Source organism: Carassius carassius, chromosome 27 (genome assembly GCF_963082965.1).
Source record: "Carassius carassius chromosome 27, fCarCar2.1, whole genome shotgun sequence".
In the NCBI taxonomy this organism is placed as follows: Eukaryota; Metazoa; Chordata; class Actinopteri; order Cypriniformes; family Cyprinidae; genus Carassius; species Carassius carassius.
The window spans coordinates 17,674,227-17,701,955 of NC_081781.1; the positions used below are offsets into that span (position 1 = coordinate 17,674,227).

The window sequence follows — 27,729 nt, forward strand, 5'->3', positions numbered from 1 at the left end:
AACAACAAAACATTATGGTGCCCTAATGAGTTAATTTAGGCAACCCCATTGCCCATTTTTATGCTTTTTAATTACTACATTTGATAACTTTTGTATATACATTTTTGTGTAATGTCTATTGCTTTTAAGTTGCAACGTATTAGACATAACAGGGCATCAACAAATTAATAGACTTTTGTTATTATTATTATTATTAGTTTGACCTCCTTATGTAAATTTTTGCTAAATTACTAAAAGTTAAGCACCTCCTTTCATTTTTCTGAGAGAAAAAAAGACATGGGACGTAAATACCTCAAATCACAAAGATGGTTTAACCTACTGTTTTGAGAAAACGATTTAGCTCATATTTAAATACTCTTTGACGCAGCTTAACCGCTTTGCTTGTATCACACAGCCATTTTTGACCCCATTTAAATCTTAATCTTCATTTTAAACACTTACATAAAAATAAGTTATGTCGTAATGGAGAGATTGTTTACTACAAACTACGCTTGCGAATCGTTCATGCCAAAGGATCTCGAATGAACATTTTTTACGCAATACCTCCCCCCCGCTCTGGAGGAATGGTTTGATCCAGACTGTTGCAACTTGCAATGCTTCGGGAGAGCGCAGATACATATTGAATACATTACAGAGAGGCTTGCTCTATCGTGCTGGAAGGTTTCGCTACAATGCAGACTGATGTGTGTTCTTCTTAACAGGTTGGAGCACAATATCGGTATCTCGAAATGCATGCTGCGACAAACGGTTTCTTCATTTGTTTCCTCTCCATACTCGTCTGTATGTACAAACGGGGGCTTTAGACAACCGCTGAGAACCTTTACGTGGAGTAATCTGAAAGTTAATTGGATCGTGGGCCTTTCGACGACACTTGTGTGTTTTGCAGACTCGACTCCCACATTGTTTTACAGCGCGCGAGGAAGCGAGAGGACAGATTTAGCGACAAATTGCCGACAATGAGCGTGGAATTACCTCCAGTCGCAACATGGCTGCTGCTTAGATGTTTATTGGAAAAGTTCAGCCCTGAACATTAGGAAAGTTTTTAAAATAATCCACGTCGCAAGAAAAGAACTTTCCTGGCGTAATTCAGCTCTGGACTGGACTGGACAGGACTACACAGGGAATCAGAGCGAGTCATTCAGTTTGGTCTGTGCATGACAGCAGACCAGCACCGAAGGGCTTTCCGTGAACACTCTCGCCTTTAACAGCATTTTCACCTCGGTCAAAGACTTGTGATCTTACAGCAGAAAATGCATTTCTCCATCCCCGAGACGGAGGTTCGCTCTGATGAACATGGCTCGACTTATGTGGTAAGTTAAGTGTGGTGGAGGTCAAATAAGCGTTGCGTCTAGCTTTATCATTTGGAGACGCTGCCTGTAGAACAGTGGTGCTCTGAATCGCTGTTGTGAACGAATCTTTGCAGTGAATGAATCTTTCGCTGAGTGACGGAATCTGAGGGAACATGTCCGTTCATCATACGAGTCAGTCTCGTTCACAAGAGGAGAAAGATGCCGAAGAATTATTAATATATTTAAATTATTTTTTCATTTATTATTTCTTTAGAATACGGTCTTTTAAAATCCTCCACAGTTGACAAAATGGAGGTAAATGATAGATCTACTGTGTTTCCTTTCGAGGGTAAAATACTTAAAAATACTATTTCTGGAATCTCTTACTAAATTTGTAGAAATGCAGTTTTTATTGAAGGATGACAAGACCCGTTTTAATCTTGAAATACTCTGTTTTTTATATAAACAAATTGGTTGAGTGAGTGGTTTAACGATTCACTCATTGCCCTCAACACAATCCTCAAACACAATAACGATTCAGTAATCAAAGTTGAATGAATAGTGAATGGATTCAAAATACTAAAACCCAACTGCTAAATATGAGTATGAAATAGATATGAATGCTCATACGTCTATTGTAAGAGTATGGCTAATGTTTCCTAAACAATAGCCTGTGTACATAATTCATTCAAATCATTTTAATTTCAACCTAACATTTCAGTCTATTTATTTGATTTAATTTCAGTCTTAAAATTGCGAGATTTATATGCATCCCTTTACAGCTTAATGAACTTTACCGTTACAGCTTATTAAAATGCAACAACAAAGACTGAAGGTGGAATCAGATCATCAGGAAGCTTTGTTGTGTGTATTGGATTCACATTGCCTCAGTTCTTCTGGCATCTCTCCCGCAGCCATATGCAGTGCAACATTGCCATTTCTTTCAGCATAACAGTTATCCAGCCTAACTGGAAACAAAGCTGGCTCACTATCAAGACATGACACTTCATTTGTCTATGAAACCGCGAGTAGAGTGTATCAATAACAGGCAGCTTCAGTTTGGCTCCTGAGGTTCCATCTGTATTGCAGTGAACTGTGGATTAAATACAAAGCATATTTTGCCTGAATCTTTTCTTGTAGGTGTCTGCAGATGTAGTGCAGATGTGCAGCCTGTGGTGTTGACTCTCCTTAGCCACCAAATGATTTGAATAAGGGCTGAGATTATTTATGAGCTCCACTGTGCACATGGATGCTCTCTCAGCCCTCTTAAAACACCTTCAGGAGAGCCGCACAGGTTTGAATGCACATACCTGAAGATACTGTGAATCATTCCTAACAGACTGACTGCAAACATTGTCTGTGTCCATCTGTGACTGTGATTCAGAGAGAACGTCTCAATCACAGATTGTCAGTGATGTTCTCAATAGATAAGTCTTTAAAAGCCACAAAGATATGAATTTGTCAGATCTATGAATCACACTGACTTTTTACTGCTTGTAATTTTTTGTTTCATTTTTCTTCATGATAAGATATTTATTGTTTCGCGTAATTTAAACAGATTTTGCATAAACAGGTTCACCCGTTTACTAGTCAAGATTGGGAAGAATTTTTAGTTGCTTTTGAATGTCTCTTCTGTTCAGCAATGTATTTACTTGATAAAAAATACAGAAATATTATTTAAAATAACAGTTTTCTGTGTGAATATATTTGAAGATGTAATTTTGTGATGCGAAGGTGAATTCTCAGTAATGATGCTAAGAATTCAGCTTTTCATCGCAGAAATAAATTACATTTGACAATATATTCAAATAGAAAACTGTTATTTTAAGTTATATTATTTAAAAAAAATTATTGTTTAATTAAATAAATGTCGCCTTTGTTAGCAGAAGAGACATTTAAAAACATAACCTTTTAAAAACCTGAGATCGAGCGCTTTGTTCCACTCTGCAGTGGTTTTCTGCAGTCATGTAAAGCACAATGTTGTTTTACTCTATATTCGTCTTATTCTAAATTTGTCTTGCACTATATTCAACACAGAGTTGCATATATTCTATAGAACTGTTCATGTCACCAAATATGCATACTTTGCCAAAGAGCCACAACAATGAGTGGGATGCGATTTAAATGGCAGACTTCCTGTTCAAAGACAAGGGCAAAAAAGTATTGCATTTCCTGAAGACTTGCATACTCATTCTTCCTTTTTTAAATATTTCTGGACAAGTAAAGGCATGGCAGTTTCATCCTACCTCTGTCAGTAGACTTGTTCTAGCTTTGATATCTTTGATGACTCATGTATTCGCAGTGTTGCGGTGGTTGCATGCTGTGCTGACAATAATTGGGTCACTGTACATATTTGCTGAAGTCTTTTTAATAGCATTGAATGGACGTGAATTCTGTGAGGTCTGATGAATCCATTCTTATAATATCAACAGTAAGATGGAGAACATTTACACAACAACCTCTTAAAACAAAGTCAAACAAAGAAAAACATTTTTGGTTCAGGACTGCTCAGTATTTTATGTGAATTCGATTTGATTGCAGATTTTAAACGCCACACAATCCACAAGAATGCCTTAAGAAATGTTTTTCATGTGTTTCTGAAACAGCACCCTTTATATTTGGTTTCTCCATTCTGAAATCAAAGTCCCCTAGACACATTTTGATTTCTGCTGGTTTTCTGTAATTTAAGTAAAAGTCCAGTATTCCACTGTGTTCCTCAGTGAGATGCTGGTGTGTTACTGATATCCTCAACACCAAAACAGTGAGCTTACTTTTCTTTGACAATAAATGGTGGCAAGAATCCATGCATATCGAAATATGATTATTGTGCCTTCCTGGTTGTATTTTGTTGGCATGGATGCAATATCTGAAACAGCTGGAAAGCTTCTAGGGGAGAAAAAGAAAACCATGAACTGAATGGCCTTGGTTTCCAGGCTCAGTAAGGGGTAACCACTTCAGAAATGTCTGGGCGTTTTTTTGGGGCGGGTGGTATGGCTAAAATAATAAGAAGACACAATTGACACAGTGTTTGATTTTAGTGTCAAAAATGTTTCATTTTAAAATCATTAGCTTGTTCCCATGTAATAAATAGATTTTTGTGTTGAAAAAAAAAATATATTTTCTTGATTTATATTTCTTTCTTTCTTTCTTTTTTAATAATGCACATGGTTTTATTTCTATTTTATTTCAGTGTCTGGTTATTAACTGACCTTTCAAATTATTTAGGAATGTATTCTGTGTGTTTATTTTATTAATGGTATGTACACTACCATTCAAAAATTCTCATTTTGAAAAAGGGGAAATTAATACTTAATTCACCAAAGATGCATTAAACTCATCATATGTTACAGTCACTTTAAATTTTGAAAAAATCTAATAAAATCAGTTAATTACAAATAATTGCTGTTCCTTTAAACTTTCTTTTCATCAAATAATCTTGAAAAAAAAATGTATATAATATTTTAGAATCAATAAAAAAAACGACTAATAATAAAATAAATCAATAAAAAGTTTTACTCCAAACTATTCAGAGTTTATTTTTATAATGTATTACTTTTTCCTTCTGCAGGCTTACAATATCCATGTAAATGGTGTCTTGCATTGTCGAGTACGTTACAGCCAACTCCTGGGCCTCCATGAACAGGTGAACACACATTTTCATCACGACCTTCATTTCAGAAATTAGTATTGAACCCATATTTTTCAAGGATTGACGCACGAAAAGCTGTTTATTTCAAAACTGTATTTAAACATTAGTTACAAATCACTGGCTATAAAATCAACCACTTAATAGTCAGTTAGTGCTGTGGATGCTGAGATGTGAAATGTGTTCTGAAAATGCATTGCTTCACCGAAACTGAGGAACTGAAACATAATTAGATCAAAATTACAGTAGACCTTACACACAGACACACACAGCATGCTTATACTGAAAATAGATTGTGATTTTAAATCAATCGTTTTCTAAATTGAGTACTACAGTTAATATGAACATCTGTTGTATTATGCACTGTTTTAAATGTGACTGCACTCTCTGCAGTAAGACTAGAAACATGTCTAATTTCCTTCAGGTTTTGTGAGGGAAAAACACATTTGGACAGGATTATAATCACAAAGTACACCTGTGAAACAAAAACTAAAAATAAAAAATGAAGCTGTGATCATATTCACCAGTTCTGAATAAGTCACAATAGTGGGAAATATTTTGAGTGGTCTGGTCACCCACTGAAAGTGACACATCTGCCCATTACCCTTCTAACACCTACCAATTTCACCGACTCTAAGTTTCCTCTTGAATGAGCGAGAGCTTCAGTGATCTCACCATTAACAGCATGTTGTTTTGTTTCACCGCCACTGTTGCTAGGTAACAGTGCGTTGAAGGCCTAGTCAGATCATACGTGGTCATATGATGCAATCCGTGGAGGCTGTCCTGGTGTGAGGCATGCTGTTAACCCTTAAAATGGGATTTTAAATGTCCATAACTTTATAAACTATCCTTTTGTAAAAACAAAAATGAATAAAAAAACCTTTTATATTTAAACTTGTAATTATTATTTATATTATGATATTATAATTATAAAATTTCTATTTATATAAGTATTATAAATATTTATATATTAGAGATGCACCATTTGCAATTTTCTCGGCCGATTCCGATTTCCAGTTTTTTTATTTTTGTTAGTGTAACCTGCCGATACCGTTTTTTTGCAGATCAATTTTCTTTCTAAGAACTATAATTTACAACATGTACAAAATAAAATCTATACTTTTTTTTTTTTTTTTTTTTTTTTGTGCAAAAAATAAATGCTCTCACTTAAACAGCATTAATAAAGTGCTCTGTGACTGGAAAGAGGTCGAAATAACAATTACCACAAAACAGATGATTCTGATGAAGCGGATGAAAACTGATTACTAAGCTTAGGATTACATTTCATATTTGAAATCACCAAAGAAATCTGACAACAACTGTGTAATAAATGTTGTTACTTTTGCTCAAATCGCGTTTTAAAGAGCTTATTTCTCAGGCTAAATCAGCCAGTCCGCATGCGCAGTCCTAAGAGGACGTCTAAGAACGCTGACTGTTTCTATAGCAACCGGGATGCTTCTAACGGCAGCTGCAGTAACACAAAGCCTTTACCAGTTAGCTATTGGCTCTTTCATTCAGAAGGCGGGGATTCCTGCGATTGAGCGTTACATTTTTCCCCATTCAAAATTATACGAGTGACATGTCTTGGGTATTCTATAGTCTTTGGCTGCGTGAGCCTCATCTCACACAACATAAATACATTATCAGTCGCCGTTTACACTTTGTGCGTGAGAGTGATTCAGATTTTATTGCATAAAGTTTTGGTGGCCAAGTTTCAGTGCTTCACTAGGTATTTTTGTTATTGACGTTTTAATCAGCTTTCTTGTCCGGCTCGGCGAGTAAAATTCTCTTTCACTTGCCCCTTTAAAAAATCTACTTGTCCCAATATTTATATTTTATGTTATTTCAGGTCCATTTCAACTATTGAAAACTATTTTTTGTCATTTTAGTTTTAGTCGTCAACACTGCTGAATATATTTCCATATAATTTTCTTACTGTGCTGTTGAATAAAATCCCAATAACACAGATGGAGCAACAGCAGGCATAATTTGAGTAGATGCTGTGAAGTGTAAACAGATTTATTAGCTTGGAGCCTGAGAGACAGCGTGTACGACAGAGCAGTGCACAGCGGACAAGGGCAGGCAGTGGTCAGGTGGATTTTGTCCTCTCAGAGTTTGACCTCATCCATTTAAAATGAACTTCTCTCCTTGTGTCCTTTCAGATCAAAAAAGAATATGGAAATAATGTGGTGCCAGCTTTTCCACCAAAGAAGATCTTCACCCTCACACCGGTTGAAGTCGATCAGAGGAGAGAACAGCTAGAGAAATATATGCAAGCCGGTGAGAAGCATCATCTTTTATCTGAAGAGTTCATGCAAAAGTTTTGAAACTAGACTCTAAACATTACAAAATCCACAAAACAGATATACACAACCGTTCAAAATGTAATTTTTTTATGTTTTTGAAAGGAGTCCCTTATGTTCACATAGGCTGCATTTATTTGATCAAAAATACAGTAAAAACTAGTAATACTGTGAAATATTATTACAATTTTAAAATGTAAGTTATTCCCATAATGCATAACTTTGATATATTTTTTAAAGGGTTCTTTAATGAAGAGAACATTGAAAAGAACCAAATTTCTTTGAAATACAAACGTTTTGTAACACTGTAAAACTCCTTACTGTCACTTTTAATCAATTTAATGCATCCTGTTAGCCTACTTCCTAAAAAAAAGAAAAATGATTAGCCTTCATATAGGGTCATATGGTCACGTAATTTCTGCTCTTCCTGAAGAGGACGCAGCTGTAAAAAGATAAAAACATAAAACAAATAGAGCCACTGAGTATTTTGCCATGCATGTAGTTGAACAGGTTATGAGTGAGGTTTTCTCCACACAAAAGGAAATCAGCGGCGCTGGCAGCACCAAGAGCTGTTTGCTCGAATCCATTCCAGCATTAGCACTTTCCATCGAACAAGCTAAGCCTTGTTGAGCTTATTTGCTCACAGTCTGGAGCTGCTCTTGGCTGGAGCTCCCCTCAGTTACATCATTGAGAAACATGCTTATGGAAAATTAACAGACACAAACACGCATGTTTTTTTTTTTTTTTTTTTGTAAAACTGAGGTTATTATTAGTCAAGGAGGCATGGTGGTATTTTTAAAGAAAGGCTGCATTGTATAACAGATTAGTTTGCTTTTACACGATTTTGACAAATGATTTTTAAAACATTGAGGTTTACATTATGGTTAAATTGAGACACTAGAATAAGAAAGTTGTAGTATTTTCTCAACATAGCCTACACAAACACATTCTGAACAATCATTCTACAAACTTTCCCAGAGGAAATTTGTACCTTTAAAGGACTGTCACAGACTAACCACATCTAATACTTTGATGTCATGTATTGGCCTTGTTCTCCTGTAGCTTTAATGCATTCAGTTTGTTAAAACAAATGTTTTGGAAGTTTGTTTCAATGAACTTGCAAATTTCACTCACCTCTCAAGACTTTTATGCTAATCAGTACTAATTTTGTTTTATCGAGCATATAGTACAACTGGTAATATTGTGAAATGTTATTCAAATTTAACTGTTTAAAATAAATGTAATTTATTTTTTGTGATGGCTAAAGCTGAATTTTCAGCATCATTACAGTCTTGAGTGTCACATGATCCTTCAGAAATCATTCTAATATGCTGATTTGCTGCTCACAAAACATTTCTTAAATTTCTAAAAACAACAATCTTTCGTAACAATGTCTTAATTGTCACTTTTGATCAAATTAATGCATCCTTGCTGACTAAAATAATTTCTTTCTTTAGCATTAATTAATATTTAATACTTATAAAATACCTTTTTTTTTAATTTCTCCCTGCAGTGCGTCAGGACCCCATTCTGGGATCCAGTGAGATGTTCAACAGCTTTTTGAGAAAAGCTCAACAGGTAGAATTTTTTTATACTCTTTTTTTTTTTTTTTTTTTTAATTTGGTAAAAATGTTTAATTATTAATTTTAATTACATAATTAATTTATTATCATAACTGCAAATCTTGTATATTAATTGCTTCTGTTTGGAATATAGTAAACATACATATGAACACTTATTGTAAGTTTACAGATTTCCAGAGCCTATGATAAAAAATAAATATATATATATATATAACTGAATTGGGTTTTCCTCTCCATGTTCAAAAATGTCCTAGCCATATTTCTGCCTCTTTATTTGCATTTAGCATTCAACATTTGCATAATTTCTGTTATGTATTCAACTTTATGGTGTCCAATAACAGAAGTAAGAGTTTTGTCATAAAACCTTATTCATTTGAATCTGCCTTTCTCCACCTCCCCATTTTTTTTCTAAGAATCTAAACTCCCAAATTCCCAAATTTTTGGGAGGAAAAGAATCTAATCCTAGTCATCCAGTAAAAGGGTTAAACCTTTTCAGAAAGGGTTGGTCTGATTCCTCTCATTTCCTCATTAAGATGTGTGTTGAATGAAGATCCAGTCCATGAGCCTCTCTCACTTCCTTACATTCCACTACCATCCTGTACTACATTAGTTGCCTCAATCACATTGCACTCATTCTTCAGGAATTTCATTCCCCACCCCACATAGATATTGGCAATTCTGTAGTCCGATCCCGTCCATCCCCCCGGCTGCCCATCAGTGAGCAGTCTGCAGACTTGGCCTTGCGTTTTCATTTTCCAATCTCTGTAAAGATCAGCTGCTGCTCTGAGACTCTCTGCCTCAGCGGGGGATGAAACATGCAGGAAGAGGGGGGAAAGATACATTTCGTCCCCTTGGAATTATAAGGTTCTATCTGCATTCCGAGTAGTTTTGAGATATTGAGCTTCAAAGGGTTTGTGTTCCATTCGACTATTTAGATAGAATCTTATTGTTTTTTTAAATAAAAAGTCCCATAATGTATACAACATTTAAAAAAAAACAGAATAAAAATGTGAATAACTCCATTTTGGCAAAATATCAGATAGAACCTTATAATTCCAAGGGGACGATTTGCAGAAATGCAGGAGATATGACAGTGAAAAAACAGTGACACTACTTATTCATTACAAATGTTAGAAATGTGGTGTTTTGACACTTATTACCAAATCACTTCTCTTCTCTAAGAAGGTTTATGTTGCAGTATATATACACAGCTCAAAGCATAACATTTATTCTAAATGAAAGCACCCTCTGACGTGAAAGCTGGAATACACAGGAAATGAAACTGCTCTGACTGTGTGTGTTTTTTTTTTCTATTCCGTGTTCTTGGAGTGTGTGAAAGGGTTTGATTTACTGTAATGTTATCCTGCATGTTCTGCATGTACATCAGAATATCCCGAGATCAGCTGAATCTGACAGGAAGCATCAGAAGTTGAATTAGAGTTCAGCTCGAAGGTGTTTCCCCAAACCCTTTTTCAAGTGCATCACTGTTTGTCTGCACTGCAGGAGACTCAGCAGATTCCCACTGAGGAGGTGCAGCTAGAAATCTACCTGTCCAATGGCCAGAAGGTCAAAGTCAACATCCTCACATCGGACCAGACTGAAGATGTTCTGGAGGTGAGAAGGTTGTTTTGTAACGCTTTCCAAAACACACATCTGCTTCATGTTCTCCAAGCCTATTACTATTGACAGGTTTATGCCTTTGTAGTTTTGAATAGTATTGTCTATAGTTTACAGTTAACACTGCAAATTATATTTGTTTGTTGTTCAGAGGTAGGTATATTCTTATGATACAAGAAAAACTAATAATGTTTTGCCAAAATTAGAGTCCTTTCTAGCTATTATTGCAATTTTCTTTGTAAGGACAGCTTAATTTGATTAATCATTATTTAGATGATTGACGCATTTATTATAGACTGTCTTCCTTTTTTAATTTAATGAATACATACAATATGTGTTGTACTTCGCCTGTGTAAAAAAAAAAAAAAAAGAAAGCAGATCATGTGTTTCTTCACTGAAACACAGCCCTGCTGTCCAATCAGCAAACACATATTTGAGCCTGGGTTTCAAGGGCTTTAAGGAGCTCTTTGTGGGTCATAGCTTTCCCACGTGCAGCACACAGAGTGATGGCCGATCCAAGCTCTCATTAAAATGCACCCTGCACCCATATGCAGAACCCACAGCTTTCGGCTGTGCTATTCCAGGACACTGATGGCCCAAAGCACCCTTTAGCACCTGATGGAAGTGAAAAAGTCAAGTGTTAAACATAAAAAAAGGCATAAATGTAGTGAAGTGTAATCTGATCAATCATGGGATCTTCTTGGATGGAATGTTTAAGACCTGAAACACTCCTGTTAAAGAGAACCACCCAAAGCGCTTTTGAAAGTGTGGGCACAAAAAGAAAAGGTTTTATTTTTAAAGAATGAAACGATGTATGATTTGTGTTCTTTGCCTATGAATACATATGCAAATCTTGTGAATTGGTTTGCTTTCATCTCTTGTTGGGTAATAGTGTAGATGAATTATTTTTGATGTCTTTATCAGGCTGTGGCCTCAAAGCTCGACCTTCCTGATGAGCTGGTGGGATATTTCAGCCTCTTCCTGGTTCAGGAGAGGGGGGATGGGGGCTGCACTTGTGAGTATAACATTTGACATTTTTACATTTGGTAGAAAGCGTAAGATGTGCTGGCATCAGATGTGGCCTGCTGGCTTTAGCTGGAAAGTGGTTTGGCTGTTAGTAAATGGTATCTAAAAGTCAACATACTTCCTCTGGACTGAATATAAAAGCAGACCTGGCAGCTCAAAAGAGTGACTGTGATCTGTTGAGATGGCCGCCCACTCTCCACAAGAGTAAACTGAGGTCAAGTAGATGAAACTTCGGTCAAGCTGTTGTTGGCATGGCACACACAGCTCTGCTGTAGACCTGTAATGCATGTTAGACAAACACCGTTATTATTATTGCTCATACTGGGTTAGGGATTGAACTAAACCCAAACCATAAGTATTAAACTTCTGGTCTGTAACCCTGTTTTTTTTTTCTAGCTCTAAATATGGATTAAACCTCAAATTATGCAGCAAAACCCCTCATACATTAAATATTTACTTCAAGTTTCCCATGAGATTTAAAGTTATTTTTTTTACTTTTACATGCATGTTCATAGTTTTCTAATGTGATGTTCACATTCAATTTGTTTTATTTTGATACATCACGTGTTTTAAGAACTCAGTCAAATTTTATTATTGTTATGAATAATACAATTGTTTTATTTTTTACCTCTTATTATTATAATGTATTGTTATAATGTAGTTGTAATGTACCAGTGCTATTTGAATTAATATAGAGTTTATTTTATTAAAATGTTTTTAGGGTATTTTACTTTAACTGTAATAACCTTGTACTGTACAATAAGAAAGTAAATATTTTATAATTCTAAATCATTTTATTTTACATAGTATATTATTTAAAACATAATAATAACGTAATATTACATAATAACGTAATATTTTACGTTAGTGACAAAGTATGTTCAGTTGACATCTTTAAAAAAAATACCTCTCTTTACAAATATTGTAAAATGCTAGACACTTATTGGAAAACCACATTTGGGGAAACCCTATTTTAACCAAGAATATATAGAATTTTGCCCTGCCAATGATAACATAGATAAAAACAAAGTCCCACAGGGACCTGAGACATGTCAAGTGACCAGTTACTTTGGAGGGTTGGCCATTTTGACTTGGGCCAGTAAGAAACTACCCAGAAACTGCATAGCAACATTCTAAAACCTCTCACAACATAACATAGCTGTATAGCAACACCCTTTCAACCATGTAACATATGTTATAAACATATTAGCTTTGTGGTAAAACAAGGCATTATGACCTCTAAGAAGAAAAAAACTACTGCATTATAGAAAAATAACATGGAACAACGGTTCAGTAGAAATAAATCTGCTTTTCTCCTTAGTCTGTTATAAACAATATTTGTTGAGACGTTGTTGGCAGGAGTAAATGCAACAGCAGGAGTATTCAAATTGGTTGTCACTGTATTGATTGATTGCGTATGGCCTGAAATGCCCTGTGCAGAGAAATATTACTTGAAATTAAACCGATTATACACTCACTGCGAGGAGTTGTTTGCTCGAGATCATTTTTAATAAAATTTTGTCTTTAAGCATCTTTTCGAATGACCAAGAGTGCATATTTTTTATGAACACCCCCCAGGGACAAAATAAATGAATTTCCTCACTCCAGAGTTTTTTTCCTGCAAAATGTGTCATTAGTTTAGTGCAAAGGGAAAATTAATTTAAGAATAGGTCATCTTGTCATTGATTCTTCGTTTCCGATTCTGCCGTCAGTGAGTTATGGAATTGAACACCTTTCAAAAGATAAATCCCTAGGAGAGCAGTAGAGTTATTGGAAGAGGAATTTTTTTCTTTTTTTTAGACTTCACAGATTTGGTCCAGTTCTTGAAACTGAAGGACTGAAGGACATCTCTTCACTGATTTTATGCAGATGTCTGGCACTCGCTCTCCTTGTCTGGATGTAATGTCATCGTTTTGTTTGTGGAACTTTCCATGTCTCTGATTTTATGTGAGCTGTGTTTGTTTGACTACTTTTAGCAAAGAATCATCACGCATCCCTGAGGAATGACATGCTATGTGCCTCCCACTCAGTTGCAATATCCTCACCTGAAACAGGCTTAGTCCTGTCAGATTTGTTGAAAAACAGACCCCAGAAGAATCCTCCACAAAAATGAATCTGGCATCCTGCCTGATCTTGGCAGAAATGCACATTGGAGGAAAAAGAAATGCCTGCAAACAAAACCTGATTTTCGATTGAGTGCCGGTGGAGCCAAAATCAAGAACTGTGTGCCAAAAACATGTCAGTGCTAAAAACAGAAAAATCGTACTTTATTATAATTATTGCACTGCATTTCGATTTATATGTTTATGTTCGATATTTTAGTCATTTAATAGCCATATTGACAATTAATAATAATATAAACACTGTAATCATTATTACTATGACATTATTACTATGATTATTATTGACAATAATACTGTTTAATAATAAAACAAAGTAACGAAAATAAAAATATAATTAAATATATATATATATATATATTTTTTTTTTTTTTTTTTTACTTCTACCACTTTTGAGATCTTTACAGTGACACTATAAGCAACAACCTTGCAACCAATTAGAAATGTGGTGATAATGTTTTAGTTCATATGTATTTATTAAAACATTCCTGTCACATAATACCATTCTTGTCTTAACATGCTGTCTAATGTCAGAGCTCTGAAAGGGTAAGCCAAAGAGTAGAATGACAAGTTGTGATGGCATGCAATATGCTATAGATCTTTCTGTTGTCTCTTCTTCTTTTCACACTCCTGTTTTTAATGTTTCTAAAAACTCAATTCAGTTCAGTCCCTAGCTTCCCTCTTTCCCAACTCTAGAGAAAACGTCTTTTCTAACAGCTGCAGCATTTATTCTCTCCCTCCTTCCCTCCCTCTGTTCTTCCTTCTCTCTCTTGCACAAAGTGATAAACATGTTATTGTGCCCTCTGCGGCTTTAGCCAGATGGATCTCACTTTGTTTGTTGTCATTGTTATTATTCTCCAAATGTCCTTGAGTCTGAAGGCACTCATACATTTCATGTGGTCTCTCATTCCCTTGTCCAAACCTCTCTGACCTCCCACGGTGCCTCAGACGTGAGAAAACTGCAAGAATTTGAGCTGCCCTACGTGTCCATCACCAGCCTGCATAGTCCCGACTACCGCATCATCCTCCGTAAAAGGTACAAAACTTATTTTGGAAGTAATGGTTGAGCATTCGGCCCTACAGCAAAGTGTACAATAAGACTACATGTATGTAGCCTAGAGAGGAAGTTCTAATAAAAATTGTTAAATGTACTTCATATACTTCTAAATCAATAACAAAAATCAATAACCAAAATAAAAATTCTGTCATTTACTCAACTTCATGTCATTTTAAACCTGTATGTCTTTCTTTGGAACATAACATATATTTTGGAGAATATTTAGTTTCACACCACAACTACAATGGTAAGGACATCAGGATTAAGAGGTGGGCAATATACGGTAGACACAATTGATCAGTAGAAATTTGTCTACCGTTAGAGATTTTCAGCTATCATCTTTATAGCAGTTCAATTTTTCACGACGTTGCTGTGCTGTGCTGTATAATTCGCATGTGTTTTTAAGCACTGAGGTTTAAAAACTAGATTTTAAGCTGTTGAAACGCAATCAGCAGTGAAAGAGAACTGAATTTGATATGCGTGCACTGTTTTTGAGCATAAGAGAGGTGCATGCATGTGAAGATGGTGCTCGTAGAGCACTGGAGTATTGAACAGAGTTAATTTTACCTTTTTATAAGCCTTGAAGCCAGGTCACTGTACCGGTCTGTCGTGGTGAAGAAGGAGCTGAGCTGTAAGGCAAAGCTCTCGATTTACCGGTCAATCTACGTTTCTACTCTCACCTATGGTCATGAGCTTTGGGTCATGACTGAAAGGACAAGATCCCGGATACAGGCGGCCGAGCTTTCTCCGTCGGGTGGCTGGGCGCTCCCTTAGAGATAGGGTGAGAAGCTCGGTCACTCGGGAGGAGCTCAGAGTAGAGCCGCTGCTCCTCCACATCGAGAGGAGCCAGCTGAGGTGGCTCGGGCATCTATTTCGGATGCCTCCTGGACGCCTTCCCAGGGAGGTGTTCCAGGCACGTCTCACCGGGAGGAGGCCCCGGGGAAGACCTAGGACACGCTGGAGGAACTATGTCTCCCGGCTGGCCTGGGAACGCCTCGGGGTCCCCCCGGAAGAGCTGGAAGAAGTGGCTAGGGAGAGGGAAGTCTGGGCGTCCCTGCTTAGACTGTTGCCCCCGCGATCCAGCCCCGGATAAGCGGAAGATGATATATATATATATATATGTATGTGTGTGATATTGACACTGGTGACAAGAATTATGAAATTTCTATGGTATCAAGTGTGTTGCTATCATAAAGACCTTATTTAAAAAAAATAATAATAACTATATTGTACTATATAACGTTACCGTGAAATAAAATTACTCATTACATGATATAGGATTTTAGTCATATCACTCACCCCTTGTCAGGATATGCTAAAACAGTTATATTTCAATTTTCTAGTAGTGAACAGGCCCTAAATAAAAGATTTTAACTTTTGTAGAACTATCCCTTTAATAGAGCTTAAACTTTCCAAACTTCCAGTTTAAAGTTGCCTCCCAGAGTATAACTTTAATGGTGAGATGTTTTAACAAACGGCTCTCAAAGGGCTAATCAACACATGGATATTTGCTTCAGGAAGAGGTGCCCCACAAGGCTCAACCTTCACTGTGTTTAAATGACTAGAAAGGCAGTTTTTGCCTTCCTGTTTTAGACGTGGGTATAAACATCATTACCACAGCGGTCTGATCATGTGGTTCTGTGCAGCAGTAGTTTTCATATTTCCACTATAGACTTTTTGGACTTGAAATTGGATTTAGACGTCTCTTTTAAAACTCAAACTGTCTTTGAAGTGCTGTGCTTTCCAGAATCTCTGAAGTGGTTAAAGCAATACAAACTTCATTATTTATTAGCTGGAAACTGCACATCCGCATACAGCATATAAATCTTGATGTTCTTATTGGTGTTTTAACTGCGGTATTCATTAAATGCCCTTTGGAGTATGTGGTTTATGCAATGGAATAATTAGTGAGAATCAGGGGAGATTATTTATGTAAAATCTCCAGCAAGGGCATTGAAACAGCATGTGTTTCACCATGTGCATTAGCAGGTGTGAATGTGTTATGTAAACACAATTTTTTTTTAGCATATTAGCACAGCTTACCAGAGATTATTTTGCTAAAAATGTTTCCACTTTCACTACTTGTACATCCTTGGTAAGCTAAATCTCACACCTCTTCACCTTGTACTGTTGGAAAGGATGCACAATATGCTGGCGTTCTTCTTTTCAGTCCCCACAGAGGAACTGCAGGCCTCTTGACCTACTTTACAGGAGACTACAGACAGCCTTCAGCCAGATCCCACCTGTTCACTACATCAGGAATGGAATATAGATCTGGCTGCTCTGATTGGCTGCTGACAGGCAGGAAAGGGTAGAAAAGCACAGGAATATTATAAATGAAAAACACAGCTACTGTTCAAAGTTTGCTGTCTGTAGAAATTAAGAAATAAAAAATTTTAATTAGGAAGGATGCAATTAATTATTCAAAATTATGGAAGCCCATTTCTGCCAAAAAAAAAAAAAAGGTAATAGCGAGTATTTATCTCACAATTATTATTATTTTTCTTACAATAGTGAGTTTAAATCTTGCAATTCTGACTTTTTTCTGAATATTTTCTCAAAATTGTGAGATATAAATTTGCAGTTCTGATGGAGAAAAAGATCAAAATTGCAATTTAATCGGAATTGCACGTTTAATCTCCCTATTCTGAGTTTGTCACAATTGCGAGTTTATATCTTAACAATTCTCAGTCTGAACTGTGAGATGAAAAAATTGCAGATAACTTTTTTTTTTTTTTGTAGTGAAAATAGCCTTTCATACGGAAGTGGCACTGAAGACATTAATAATGTTACCAAATATTTTTATTTTCAAATAAATGCTTTTGTTTTGAAATTTCTATTCATGAAATGTAAGAATCCAGTGGGGAAAAAAGGTTGAAAAATAAATCTTGGTTTCCAAGTTGTTTTCTTAATATTACCCATTTTACTGTATGTTTGATCAATTAAATGGAACCTTAGTGAGAATAAGAGACTTTAAAAACATTTTTTTTAAATCACTGCTTGTCATGTATATCTTTAAAATGCTCCAGCATCAACCGCTAAAAACATTCAAATGAGATTTAACAGATATCCAGTTTTGGCTGCTATGTGAACAATATCCACTGTTATGCAAGATTACATCATTGTGCTCTTACAAACTCTGCTAAAACTTGCTTAACAGACCTTGTTCTGCCCATGGCATGATGAGAATAGTTTTTGACACATGGACGGTCAGGATGGCCATTGAGCTGAAGATTGCTCATTAGCCATATTGTCATTTGCTTCTAGGCAAATGGAGACATATACTGCAGCAGGATTTGTTCAGTAACCTATACGCTAGTATTGCTCTGTAGACATAGACAGAAGCAACGTTACAGTACATAACCATTCTTTTCTTTAAGTTTAACTTAATGGAATATTTGAATACAATTCTTCTAGACTATTGGTAAGCTGCCGTCTAGTTAGATCCTCAGGCGTGTGTAAAGAAATGATGTGATTTCGCAGTAAAATGCAGTGCACATGATTTCTCTTTTGTGCTTGATTGTTTTAGATGATACATCAGAAAGCAGATGTGATCAAAGAGGAGGAAGATAAATTATAGTATTTCATTGCATAACTTATCATTATTGTTTCCTGCCCTATTCTTAGCTACTGGGACACAGCGTACGACAGTGATGTCATGGAGGACCGTGTGGGACTCAACTTGTTATATGCTCAGGTAACCGGTTCGTCTCCTAGTTTAAAAGATACTCAGTTTGGTCCATCACACAAAAAGTTGGCATAATGTGAATAACTGTTCTGGCAAACAATGTGTCTCCTGTTCTGATTGTCCAAAAAAAATAAAATAATATATATATATATATATACATACATATACATACAGTGGGTACGGAAAGTATTCACACCCCCTTAAACGTACAGTATGGAATTTTTTGCCACCAGGGGTCACTCAATAATAACATAAGACGTACTTTGATGACGTCGGGAAAGAGCGTAGGCTCATGGGAGTTGTTGTTCATTGGAACACGCGCTCTGTCGCTCCCCACATTCCTCACTCATTTTAACTGAGGCTGGCAACACACTGGATGCGTGTCGCAAGCGTCTCAGCTGCGTGGCGTGTCAGTTTTTAATTCGGCTCCCATGTTAATAGGTTAGAGCTTACAGACTGCCTGTGTGAGCCGCGCGGCCCAAACGCGTGCATGCTAGAAATAAACCCGACGCCTATTTTTCACGCGACACGCAAGCGTGTTGGAAGTGTTTCCAGGCAAAATATAATAGGAAAATATATTTATATGTAATTTTGTACACAAATACATATTAAATCATGACATTTTGATGTTTGAAAGTCTATAGGTTGACAAATTCAGATATAAATGTAAATATTGCACCTGTCAAACATAGTCTATTTTGCCGTCAATACTGTTGACGGTGTCCTTTATCAGTAGGCTTTATATTTATGTTCAACATGAAGTATAGATATTGTTGTCATGAAGACAAGAGCCTGGTCTGTCGGCGGTCTCCCTCTATGTCACCTACAGCAGCAGCGCGCCGCGCTTCTGGCACGCAGCAGAGACGCCACGCAGCCAGTGTGTCACCAGCCTTAGTATTTTGACAATCACGTCTTTTCGAACGGAGAGATATATGAATTATCAGACCCCTATCAAATCAATATTCCATCTAGCTAGTAGTAATATATGTTAAAAAACACGGTTTTTGCTTTCGTTAATGATTATAATTACGTTTATACTATGATATCGAACAAGATTTTACTTTATCCAGCTAGATATAGAACACATGTAGATTTACATTATACTCTACATGAGAGCTAGTCCGTCTGCGTTTTACAGATATAACGTTAGTTAGCTGAATGGATGCATACCTTTTTATTAGAATGCAAGCATCTCTCTGTAGTTTCAGCTTGTCACGAAGCTCTCTCTATCTTGGAAATGCAACTCCAATATTTACCCATGTCTCGTTTCTTCTCTTGTCCCAAAACCTTCTCAGGTCAATTATTTCACCCGTACGTTTGCGCTTCACAGAACGTGCAGGCAAAGCATAATCATGATCCATAACTAAGTTATTGATTGAGGTATAAATACGAATATAAACAATATAAATATAAAATATAATATTCTCAATCAAGGCTAGCTACTACTTTTTCTTCTTCGTCTCGTCTTTGCTTCTGTTCACCTTTGTATTTGGCGGCTCCGCCGGGTTCCGCAGGAAGTTAGATAAACTAGAGGGGTCAAAGTTTATATGACGCCATAGACGGGCGACAAAACGGAAATAAAGAAACGTGCCGTGTCTTCTAATTAAACTATAATTTTCTCCGGATTTGAAAGTTTGTGGAAACTTTCGGGATAATGTAAGTACACAACTAAAAAATATATATAACATAGATATAGTGATTTCTGCTATTTTTAAAGCAGAAAAATTACATATTGCGCCTTTAAATATTTCACGCTGTTATATTGCAACCATTTTCTAAAATCATTTAAGTTCATTTTTTTTCTTCATTAATGTACACACAGCACCCCATTTTGACAGAAAAACACAGAATAATAATTACATTTTTGCACATTTATTAAAAAAGAAAATCTGAAATATCACATGGTCCTAAGTATTCAGACCCTTTGCTAGGTATTTAGTAGAAGCACCCTTTTGATCTAATACAGCCATGAGTCTTTTTGAGATGCAACAAGTTTTTCACACCTGGATTTGGGGATCCTCTGCCATTCCTCCGTGCAGATCCTCTCCAGTTCTGTCAGGTTGGATGGTAAACGTTGGTGGACAGCCATTTTCAGGTCTCTCTTTTCAGGTCAGAGTTGTTGTGAAAACACTCCATTATTTTAGCGGTGTGCTTAGGGTCATTGTCTTGTTGGAAGGTGAACCTTCGGCCCAGTCTGAGGTCCTGAGCACTCTGGAGAAGGTTTTCGTCCAGGTATCCCTGTACTTGGCCGCATTCATTTTTCCCTCGATTGCAACCAGTCGTCCTGTCCCTGCAGCTGAAAAACACCCTCACAGCATGATGCTGCCACCACCATGCTTCACTGTTGGGACTGTATTGGACAGGTGATGAGCAGTGCCTGGTTTTCTCCACACATACCGCTTAGAATTAAGGCCAAAAAGTTCTATCTTGGTCTCATCAGACCAGAGTCCTTCAGGTGTTTTTTAACAAACTCCATGGGGGCTTTTATGTGTCTTGCACTGAGGAGAGGCTTCCGTCGGGCCACTCTGCCATAAAGCCCCGACTGGTGGAGGGCTGCAGTGATGGTTGACTTTCTACAACTTTCTCCCATCTCCCGACTGCATCTCTGGAGCTCAGCCGCAGTGATCTTTGGGTAATTTTTTACCTCTCTCACCAAGGCTCTTCTCCCCCGATACCTCAGTTTGGCCGGACGGCCAGCTCTACTAAGGGTTCTGGTCGTCCCAAATGTCTTCTATTTAAGGATTATGGAGGCCACTGTGCTCTTAGGAACCTTAAGTGCAGCAGAAATGTTTTTGTAACCTTGACCAGATCTGTGCCTTGCCACAATTCTGTCTCTGAGCTCTTCAGACAGTTCCATGACCTCATCATTCTCATTTGCTCTGACATGCACTGTGAGCTGTGAGGTCTTATATAGACAGGTGTGTGGCTTTCCTAATCAAGTCCAATCAGTCCAAGTCCAATTCGAACCATCTCAAGGATGATCAGAAGATATGGACAGCACCTGAGTTAAAAACCTGAGTTAAAAATATGAGTGTCACAGCAAAGGGTCTGAACACTTAGGACCATGTGATATTTCAGTTTTTTTTTTATAATTCTGCAAAAATGTCAACAATTGTGTTTTTCTGTCAATATGGGGTGCTGCGTGTATGTTAATGAGGGAAAAAAATGAACTTAAATGATTTTAGCAAATGGCTGCAATATAACAGAGTGAAAAAGGGGGTCTGAACACTTTCCGTACCCACTGTATGTATAATTATAAAATGTATACAGTCATTTAAACTTTGTGGAAATCATCCAAGATTGGCTTATTTATATTTCTCTTAGTTTTGTCTTTAAAAACTAAATGTAAAATTTTTATTAAAGGGCTAGAACACCCAAATTTTTTTGGCTGAACAGTCCCTTTAACAACGCAAATAAACAATAAATAAATAACACCATTTAAAGGGGTCATATGATGCTTTTTTAAAGACCATTATTTTGTGTATTAGGAGTAACAGAATATGTTGAAATGCTTCAATGTTCAAAAAACACTTTATTTTTCAAATACTGTACATTATTGTGCCCCGCCTCTCTCAAACGCGTAGTCTTCTACAAAGTCCCTCCTTCTGACAAGCACAGTCTGCTCTGATTGGCCAACTGACCCAGTGCATTGTGATTGGCAGAACACCGCAAGCACTCGTCGAAAACATAACGCCGCTTTCCATAATTGCGAGCTTCATCTTTCAAAATAAATGTAAAGACAGTTACACACACACAGACACACACACTGGAAGCACAAAACTCGGCATTTGAACAGTCAATAGCAAATACTTAAACTAACAACAAAACATACTAACTTATATTGAGATACTTATATGTATCTCTGAGGTGAAATTTTAGAAAAGTTTACGTGGTATTTTCTTTTCATCTTGCCTCTGAAAAAAGCATATTAAATTAGTGTTCATAAGCAGATCTGCTTTGTTTACAGCAATAACCCAGAAAACACTGTATCATTGCTGTTCATAAGCGCCACCTGCTGATAGAGAGTAAAATTGCGTCTTATTCAGCTCATCTGACGTTTCATTCAGAGATGTTTTATGTAGTATAGTTTGACAAAACTAGTCAGACCATTCTGTTTGTGCCTCAGAAAATTGAATCGTAAAATAAAAATTGTGAATCGTGAGTTGAGTGAATCGTTACATCCCTATATATTATAAATCTTACTGTTTTAATTAGAATATATATATATATATATATATATATATATATATATATATATATATATATATATATATATATTAAACTAAAAGTAGAATTGAAAACTAACAATGAAAAGAAATAAAAAATAGACATAAGAAAATTAACCCTGACTACATATTGAGCTGGAAGAACTGCACAAATCTTCCCTTAAAAACAATTTATTCAGTCAACTTCAGAGTGAGAGAAACTTCTTTTTTCCTCTTTCTTCCACTCAGACGGTGTCTGACATAGAGCGGGGCTGGATGATTGTGAACAAAGAGCAGCACAGACAGCTGAAATCCCTGCAGGAGAAAGGCTCAAAAAAGGAGGTACGGCTGAGCTCGGCCACACACGTTATTTGATCTCCCTAGTGTAGAAGTAGTGAAGAAATTCACTACTTCTATAAAAGCTGAAGTCCATTCTCAGAAGTGAATGTATTATGTTGAAGCCTACAATAATTTGTGTCTGTTAGATAATCATCTGCGTATAACTATATTTTGTCCCACAGTTCATCAGATTGGCTCAGACTCTGAAGTACTATGGCTACATCAAGTTTGATCCCTGCATCACAGATTTTCCTGAGAAGGGCTGTCATGTTATAGTTGGGGCCGGCAACAACGAACTCAACTTTCACGTCAAATTGCCCAGTGATCAGATGAAAGAGGGCAGCTTCAAAGTCACGCGCATGAGATGCTGGCGGGTCACCTCATCTGTAAGTTTGACTTAAAAGATAAATAAATCGAATTTTACAATAAGGCAGACATAATTGCAATTTTGCATTCTAAAAGGTACATTTTTGATGTACGAAGCAAGCAGACCGCATATGTTGGTCAATGTCGCAATTATTTTTGACCAACGTGGGCAAAATCTGCATGGGGAACTTTTTTGCTCGATGCAAAACTCCTGATTAAACGGATTCCTATTTAAATTAGCCTACTTAATTTGCTGAACAATGGTAAATGCAACCTTGCATTTAGCAAAATCATACTAAAAATAGTCACATTGGCCACAAAAGCTTGTCGTTCAGCAGTTCCTGAGTTCATTCCTGAAGTATGTGAATAGTTAAATCAAATGAGGTCAAATTTTTAAAGAAAGAACCACACCACTTGTATTTTAGACACAGTTGCTTAACTTAAACAGTCAGCAAAAACTGAAATTCTATTTCATCTAAATAAATGAAAAATACAATGCTAAAAATAAGATATGATAATGATCCGTATAATAAAGTCTTATCTTTTTGAAAATAAATAAATAAAATAATATGTACTACTATTTAAGGTAAGGATTTAGTAAAACTTCCTTTTGCGTCTCCAGACAACTCTTTTCTCCAAATTCCTTCTATGACTGTCTCTTCAGGCATGTCTGGTTGGTCTATTTTGGAAAACAGGAAGTTTAAATGGGGATGACCAAAAAAGCCACTTTCAGCAAGGAAACGAGACTGTTGTTTGTCTGCTTGCTTGATTATAACTATCAGCTACAAGACACTCATCCATCTATCTATTGATATTAGTAGGTTAATTAACAAACGTGCCACATTGTAGCAATACCTAAACAACATCTACTGAGAATTTGAAAATGCTTGGAATATTTTCAAATTTGGTCCAATACAAGCACTTCAGTGCATATTGGAAGTTGTTTTTGCTTCACTCTGCAGTGGTCTTGGCTTAGTCTTTGCTCTAGAATAGCAGAGTTGTGTTACTAATGAGCTCAGAACAGCCGTCCTCTGAGACCAGGGCCTGACGCTGAGCATGCTGGGACTGCGTAGCAATGTCTCTCTAATGGGACTGACAGAGTTTCCTGTGTCTGTGTGAAGAAGTTGTCTGCTTTGTCATCTGAGACCATTCTAATGAGACACTTTTTTGTTGTTGTGCTGATGATGCTATGTAATTATGAGGACGTTGACAGAGAAGAGCTAATGATGACTAATTGAGCTTTGAAGGTAATTGCCATGTAGAGGAGTTTAGAAATGGCCTCTGTAATTGCCTCGACACAAATAACAATGATTATGATGATCGTATTTGTGATGACCCGGACTGATTCTACAGCAGGTGCCTGTGGCGAACGGTACCGCAAACCCAAGCAGTTCCAGTAAATGTGACGTGAAACTAGAGCTGGCCTTCGAGTACTTGATGAGCAAAGACCGTCTGCAGTGGGTCACCATCACCAGTCCACAGGTCAGCACAGAATCAATCGATGATATGGAAGTTCTGTACTGTTTTTAAATGCTACAAGTTATTTTAGGCATTCATTTTGAGATTCGCTGAAGATTTCAAATGTTATCGAATTATTAGATTTTAAAGTTGTTTTTAAAGATTCAATTTAAGTGAGTTTAGAAGATGGCAAAGGTAAAAATAGTGAATGAGCCTTAATGAAATATCCAGTAGTGACCAATAAATGTTTGTCTTTTTGAGAATCACTGGACTATGAGTTTATATTGATTTTCCCCAGGCTATCATGATGAGTATCTGTCTGCAGTCTATGGTAGATGAGCTGATGGTGAAGAAATCTGGCGGAAGCATTAAAAAGGTCAGTATCTATGTTTGTCTTGTAAAGACCTGCCAAATATCTGTGGAGTTTCAGTTGGTGGATGCATCTATGTTTGATTCATTTAAGAGCTTGAGTCTTCATTTGTTTTTGCCAGATGAAGAATTCTTTCAGCATAATCTGGTCTTAAATGTTGGTTAAATCATCTGTTTGCTGGAGAGACTTAGCTGTGCAAAACTGAGCTCACTTAAAGTCAACTTGAAAGTACAGTATATATATATATATATTAAAAAAAGTATACTCCCTTGAAAGATCGGTTCACTTCCAGAATAATAATTTCTTGATAGTTTACTCACCCCCATGTCATCCAAGATGTTCATGTCTTTTTGTCTTCAGTTGCAAAGAAATTAAGGTTTTTATTAAACATTCCAGGATTTTTCTCTATATAGTGGACATCAATGGTGGCCAACGGGTTGAAAGTCCAAATTGTATTTTCAGTGCAGCTTCAAAGAGCTCTACACAATCCCAGCCAAGGAATAAGGGTTTTATCTAGTGAAACCATCGGTCATTTTCTTAAAACAATAAAAATGTATATACTTTAACCACAAATGCTCATCTTGCACCAGCCCAACCTCACGCTATACATAGTTGTGTTGAAAAAAGTCACATGTGACATAGGCAGAAGTACTGACCCAGTGTTTACAAAGCGACATGCAAAGTCAAACTCGCTTTACAAAAAAAGGTGAAACAACGATGTCGGAGGATTTTGAATTTGGTGGAAAAAGTGAGATGGAGTTTTCCGACCTACCCTATCTTTTTGAACTGAAGTACACCGATTAAAAACTAACCGCATGTAAACTTTCCAACTTGACACGCATTGCAGAGCTATTGCAAGATGCAAGCTGGTGGTTGATTGCAAAAAAGAGGCAGGGGTTAAACAGATTACACAGAGAAGTCTGGTATACGTCGTTATCAGAGAAAAATCTGTCACTTCACCACAAGACAGAGCTATGCAACATTGTGATGTATGGATGAATTATTCACAATGAGATCAATAACTTGCATTAAAAAAAAAAAAACTTTTTTCAAGTTTTGAAAGACTTCAAAACATTATTCTCTTTAATAATATGCATCTATGAACCATTCACAATAAGTTCAGGGAAGTGTTTTATGAAAATAAATGTAGTATAATTTGTATTTCATGCCTGTTTGCAGGGTATTTTGTGTGTTTTTCTCTGAGTTTGTGTGATTTGTGTTTCCAGCAGATGCAGAAGAAGCGACTGAACGGCTCGTTCCAGCGCTCTGACAGTCAGCAAGCTGTGAAGTCTCCTCCATTACTGGTGGGCACCGAGCTTGTTGCTAATGCAGAACACCTCTAGTTTTGATATGGTAGATGTACCATTGTTGATCTGTGATATGCATATGACTGTTTCTCAGGATTCCCCGGATCCCAGCCGTGAACAAGTAGTCAAACTCTCTGTGAGTTGTCAATGATTTTCATTTCATTATAATTAACTTACAATGAAAACCTTCTCTATACTGTTATTATTTATATACCATTATAGTATTTATTTCAAATTAAGTTTTTCACGTTTTCAGTGTTTATCTATAGTTAAGTTTAGCTTTATTCCAGTTTTAGTAATTTTAGTATTTCAGTTTAAACTTATTTTACATCCAAAGCACAATTTGTCTAATATAAATATCTAATTAATATTTATATTTTATTTCAGTTAGCAAAAGTAAAAAATTGTCGTTTTAGTTTAGATATTTTTCTAATGTTCTCTCTATTATTATTGTTATTCATTTTTATTTCCACAGACCAAGCTGTCTTCTGTCTCCCTGAGAGGACTAAGTTCTTCCAACTCAGCCAGTGACATCAGCAGCAATGATTTCCATGGAAACTACTCCTTTGAAGGAATAGGGGACGATGACCTGTGATGGAGTCATCCTCAAAGACAGATTCATTTAGCCGTTTCTCTGCGACAAGTGTAGTTTAATAAATGCCCAGTTCTGCTGTTTTGTAATGCATTTTTGAAAAAAATATATATAATTATATATATTATAAATATATATATAATTATATCAAGGGTCTCAAAAATGGCTTTACTTTCATGAGAGGCCTCAGATTCAGTGCTCACTCAATTAAAGTAACAAAAATTGGATGATTTCAGATTTGAGACACAATTAGAGAACGTCAACGGTTAAATTGAGAAAGGGTTACATAGGCACCTCAGGGCAAGTTGCTACATTCAAAGAGAGGCTGTGATGAAATTTTCTTCTGAAGACAGGCTTTATTGAATCATACTTTTTTACTAGAGACACAAAACTGTGCTTTTCCTCTTATATCATCATCTGGCAGACACCTGTTGTCTCATTTTCTCGACTGCTTATGACAGTAGTGGCCTACTAGAGGAAGATCCATACCAGCAAACTGTGTTGATATGTTCCTTTTAAAATCAGTTGAGCATATTATTTAATAGAGATGTGCTTCATATCATTCAGTGTGCCAATGTTGCTCAAACTATTGAGTGGTAGCGGCAATATTACCCATGGCGTGGTAGATCTCTGCAGCTTCCTTTTTTTTTTTTCAGGAGAGGTAAACTCGACCTGACACCTACTGCATATTCATTGCATGGATGAAAATACAAGATCTTTATTGTGGCCTGCTTTCTCTCTGCCTTATGCTGATCCAGACGCC

At 36.5% G+C, this 27,729-nt stretch overlaps 1 protein-coding gene across 2 annotated transcripts; it reads left to right on the forward strand.

The window, feature by feature from the left end:
* The first annotated feature begins 618 nt into the window (after positions 1 to 618).
* snx17 (sorting nexin 17) lies at positions 619 to 27,067 on the forward strand. 2 transcript variants are annotated; one of them, XM_059513010.1, is made up of 15 exons: positions 619 to 1,310; positions 4,858 to 4,932; positions 7,098 to 7,215; positions 8,752 to 8,816; positions 10,325 to 10,435; positions 11,363 to 11,453; positions 14,533 to 14,620; positions 18,269 to 18,338; positions 22,784 to 22,876; positions 23,056 to 23,259; positions 24,593 to 24,721; positions 24,996 to 25,073; positions 26,294 to 26,371; positions 26,469 to 26,510; positions 26,850 to 27,067. In XM_059513010.1, the coding sequence occupies exons 1-15, from the start codon at positions 1,251 to 1,253 to the stop codon at positions 26,967 to 26,969; spliced, it is 1,422 nt and encodes a 473-aa protein (XP_059368993.1). In that variant the 5' UTR covers positions 619 to 1,250; the 3' UTR covers positions 26,970 to 27,067. The 2 variants fall into 2 exon arrangements, with proteins under 2 accessions (XP_059368993.1, XP_059368994.1); XM_059513011.1 differs by having other exon boundaries at positions 26,297 to 26,371.
* The last annotated feature ends 662 nt before the right edge of the window (positions 27,068 to 27,729 follow it).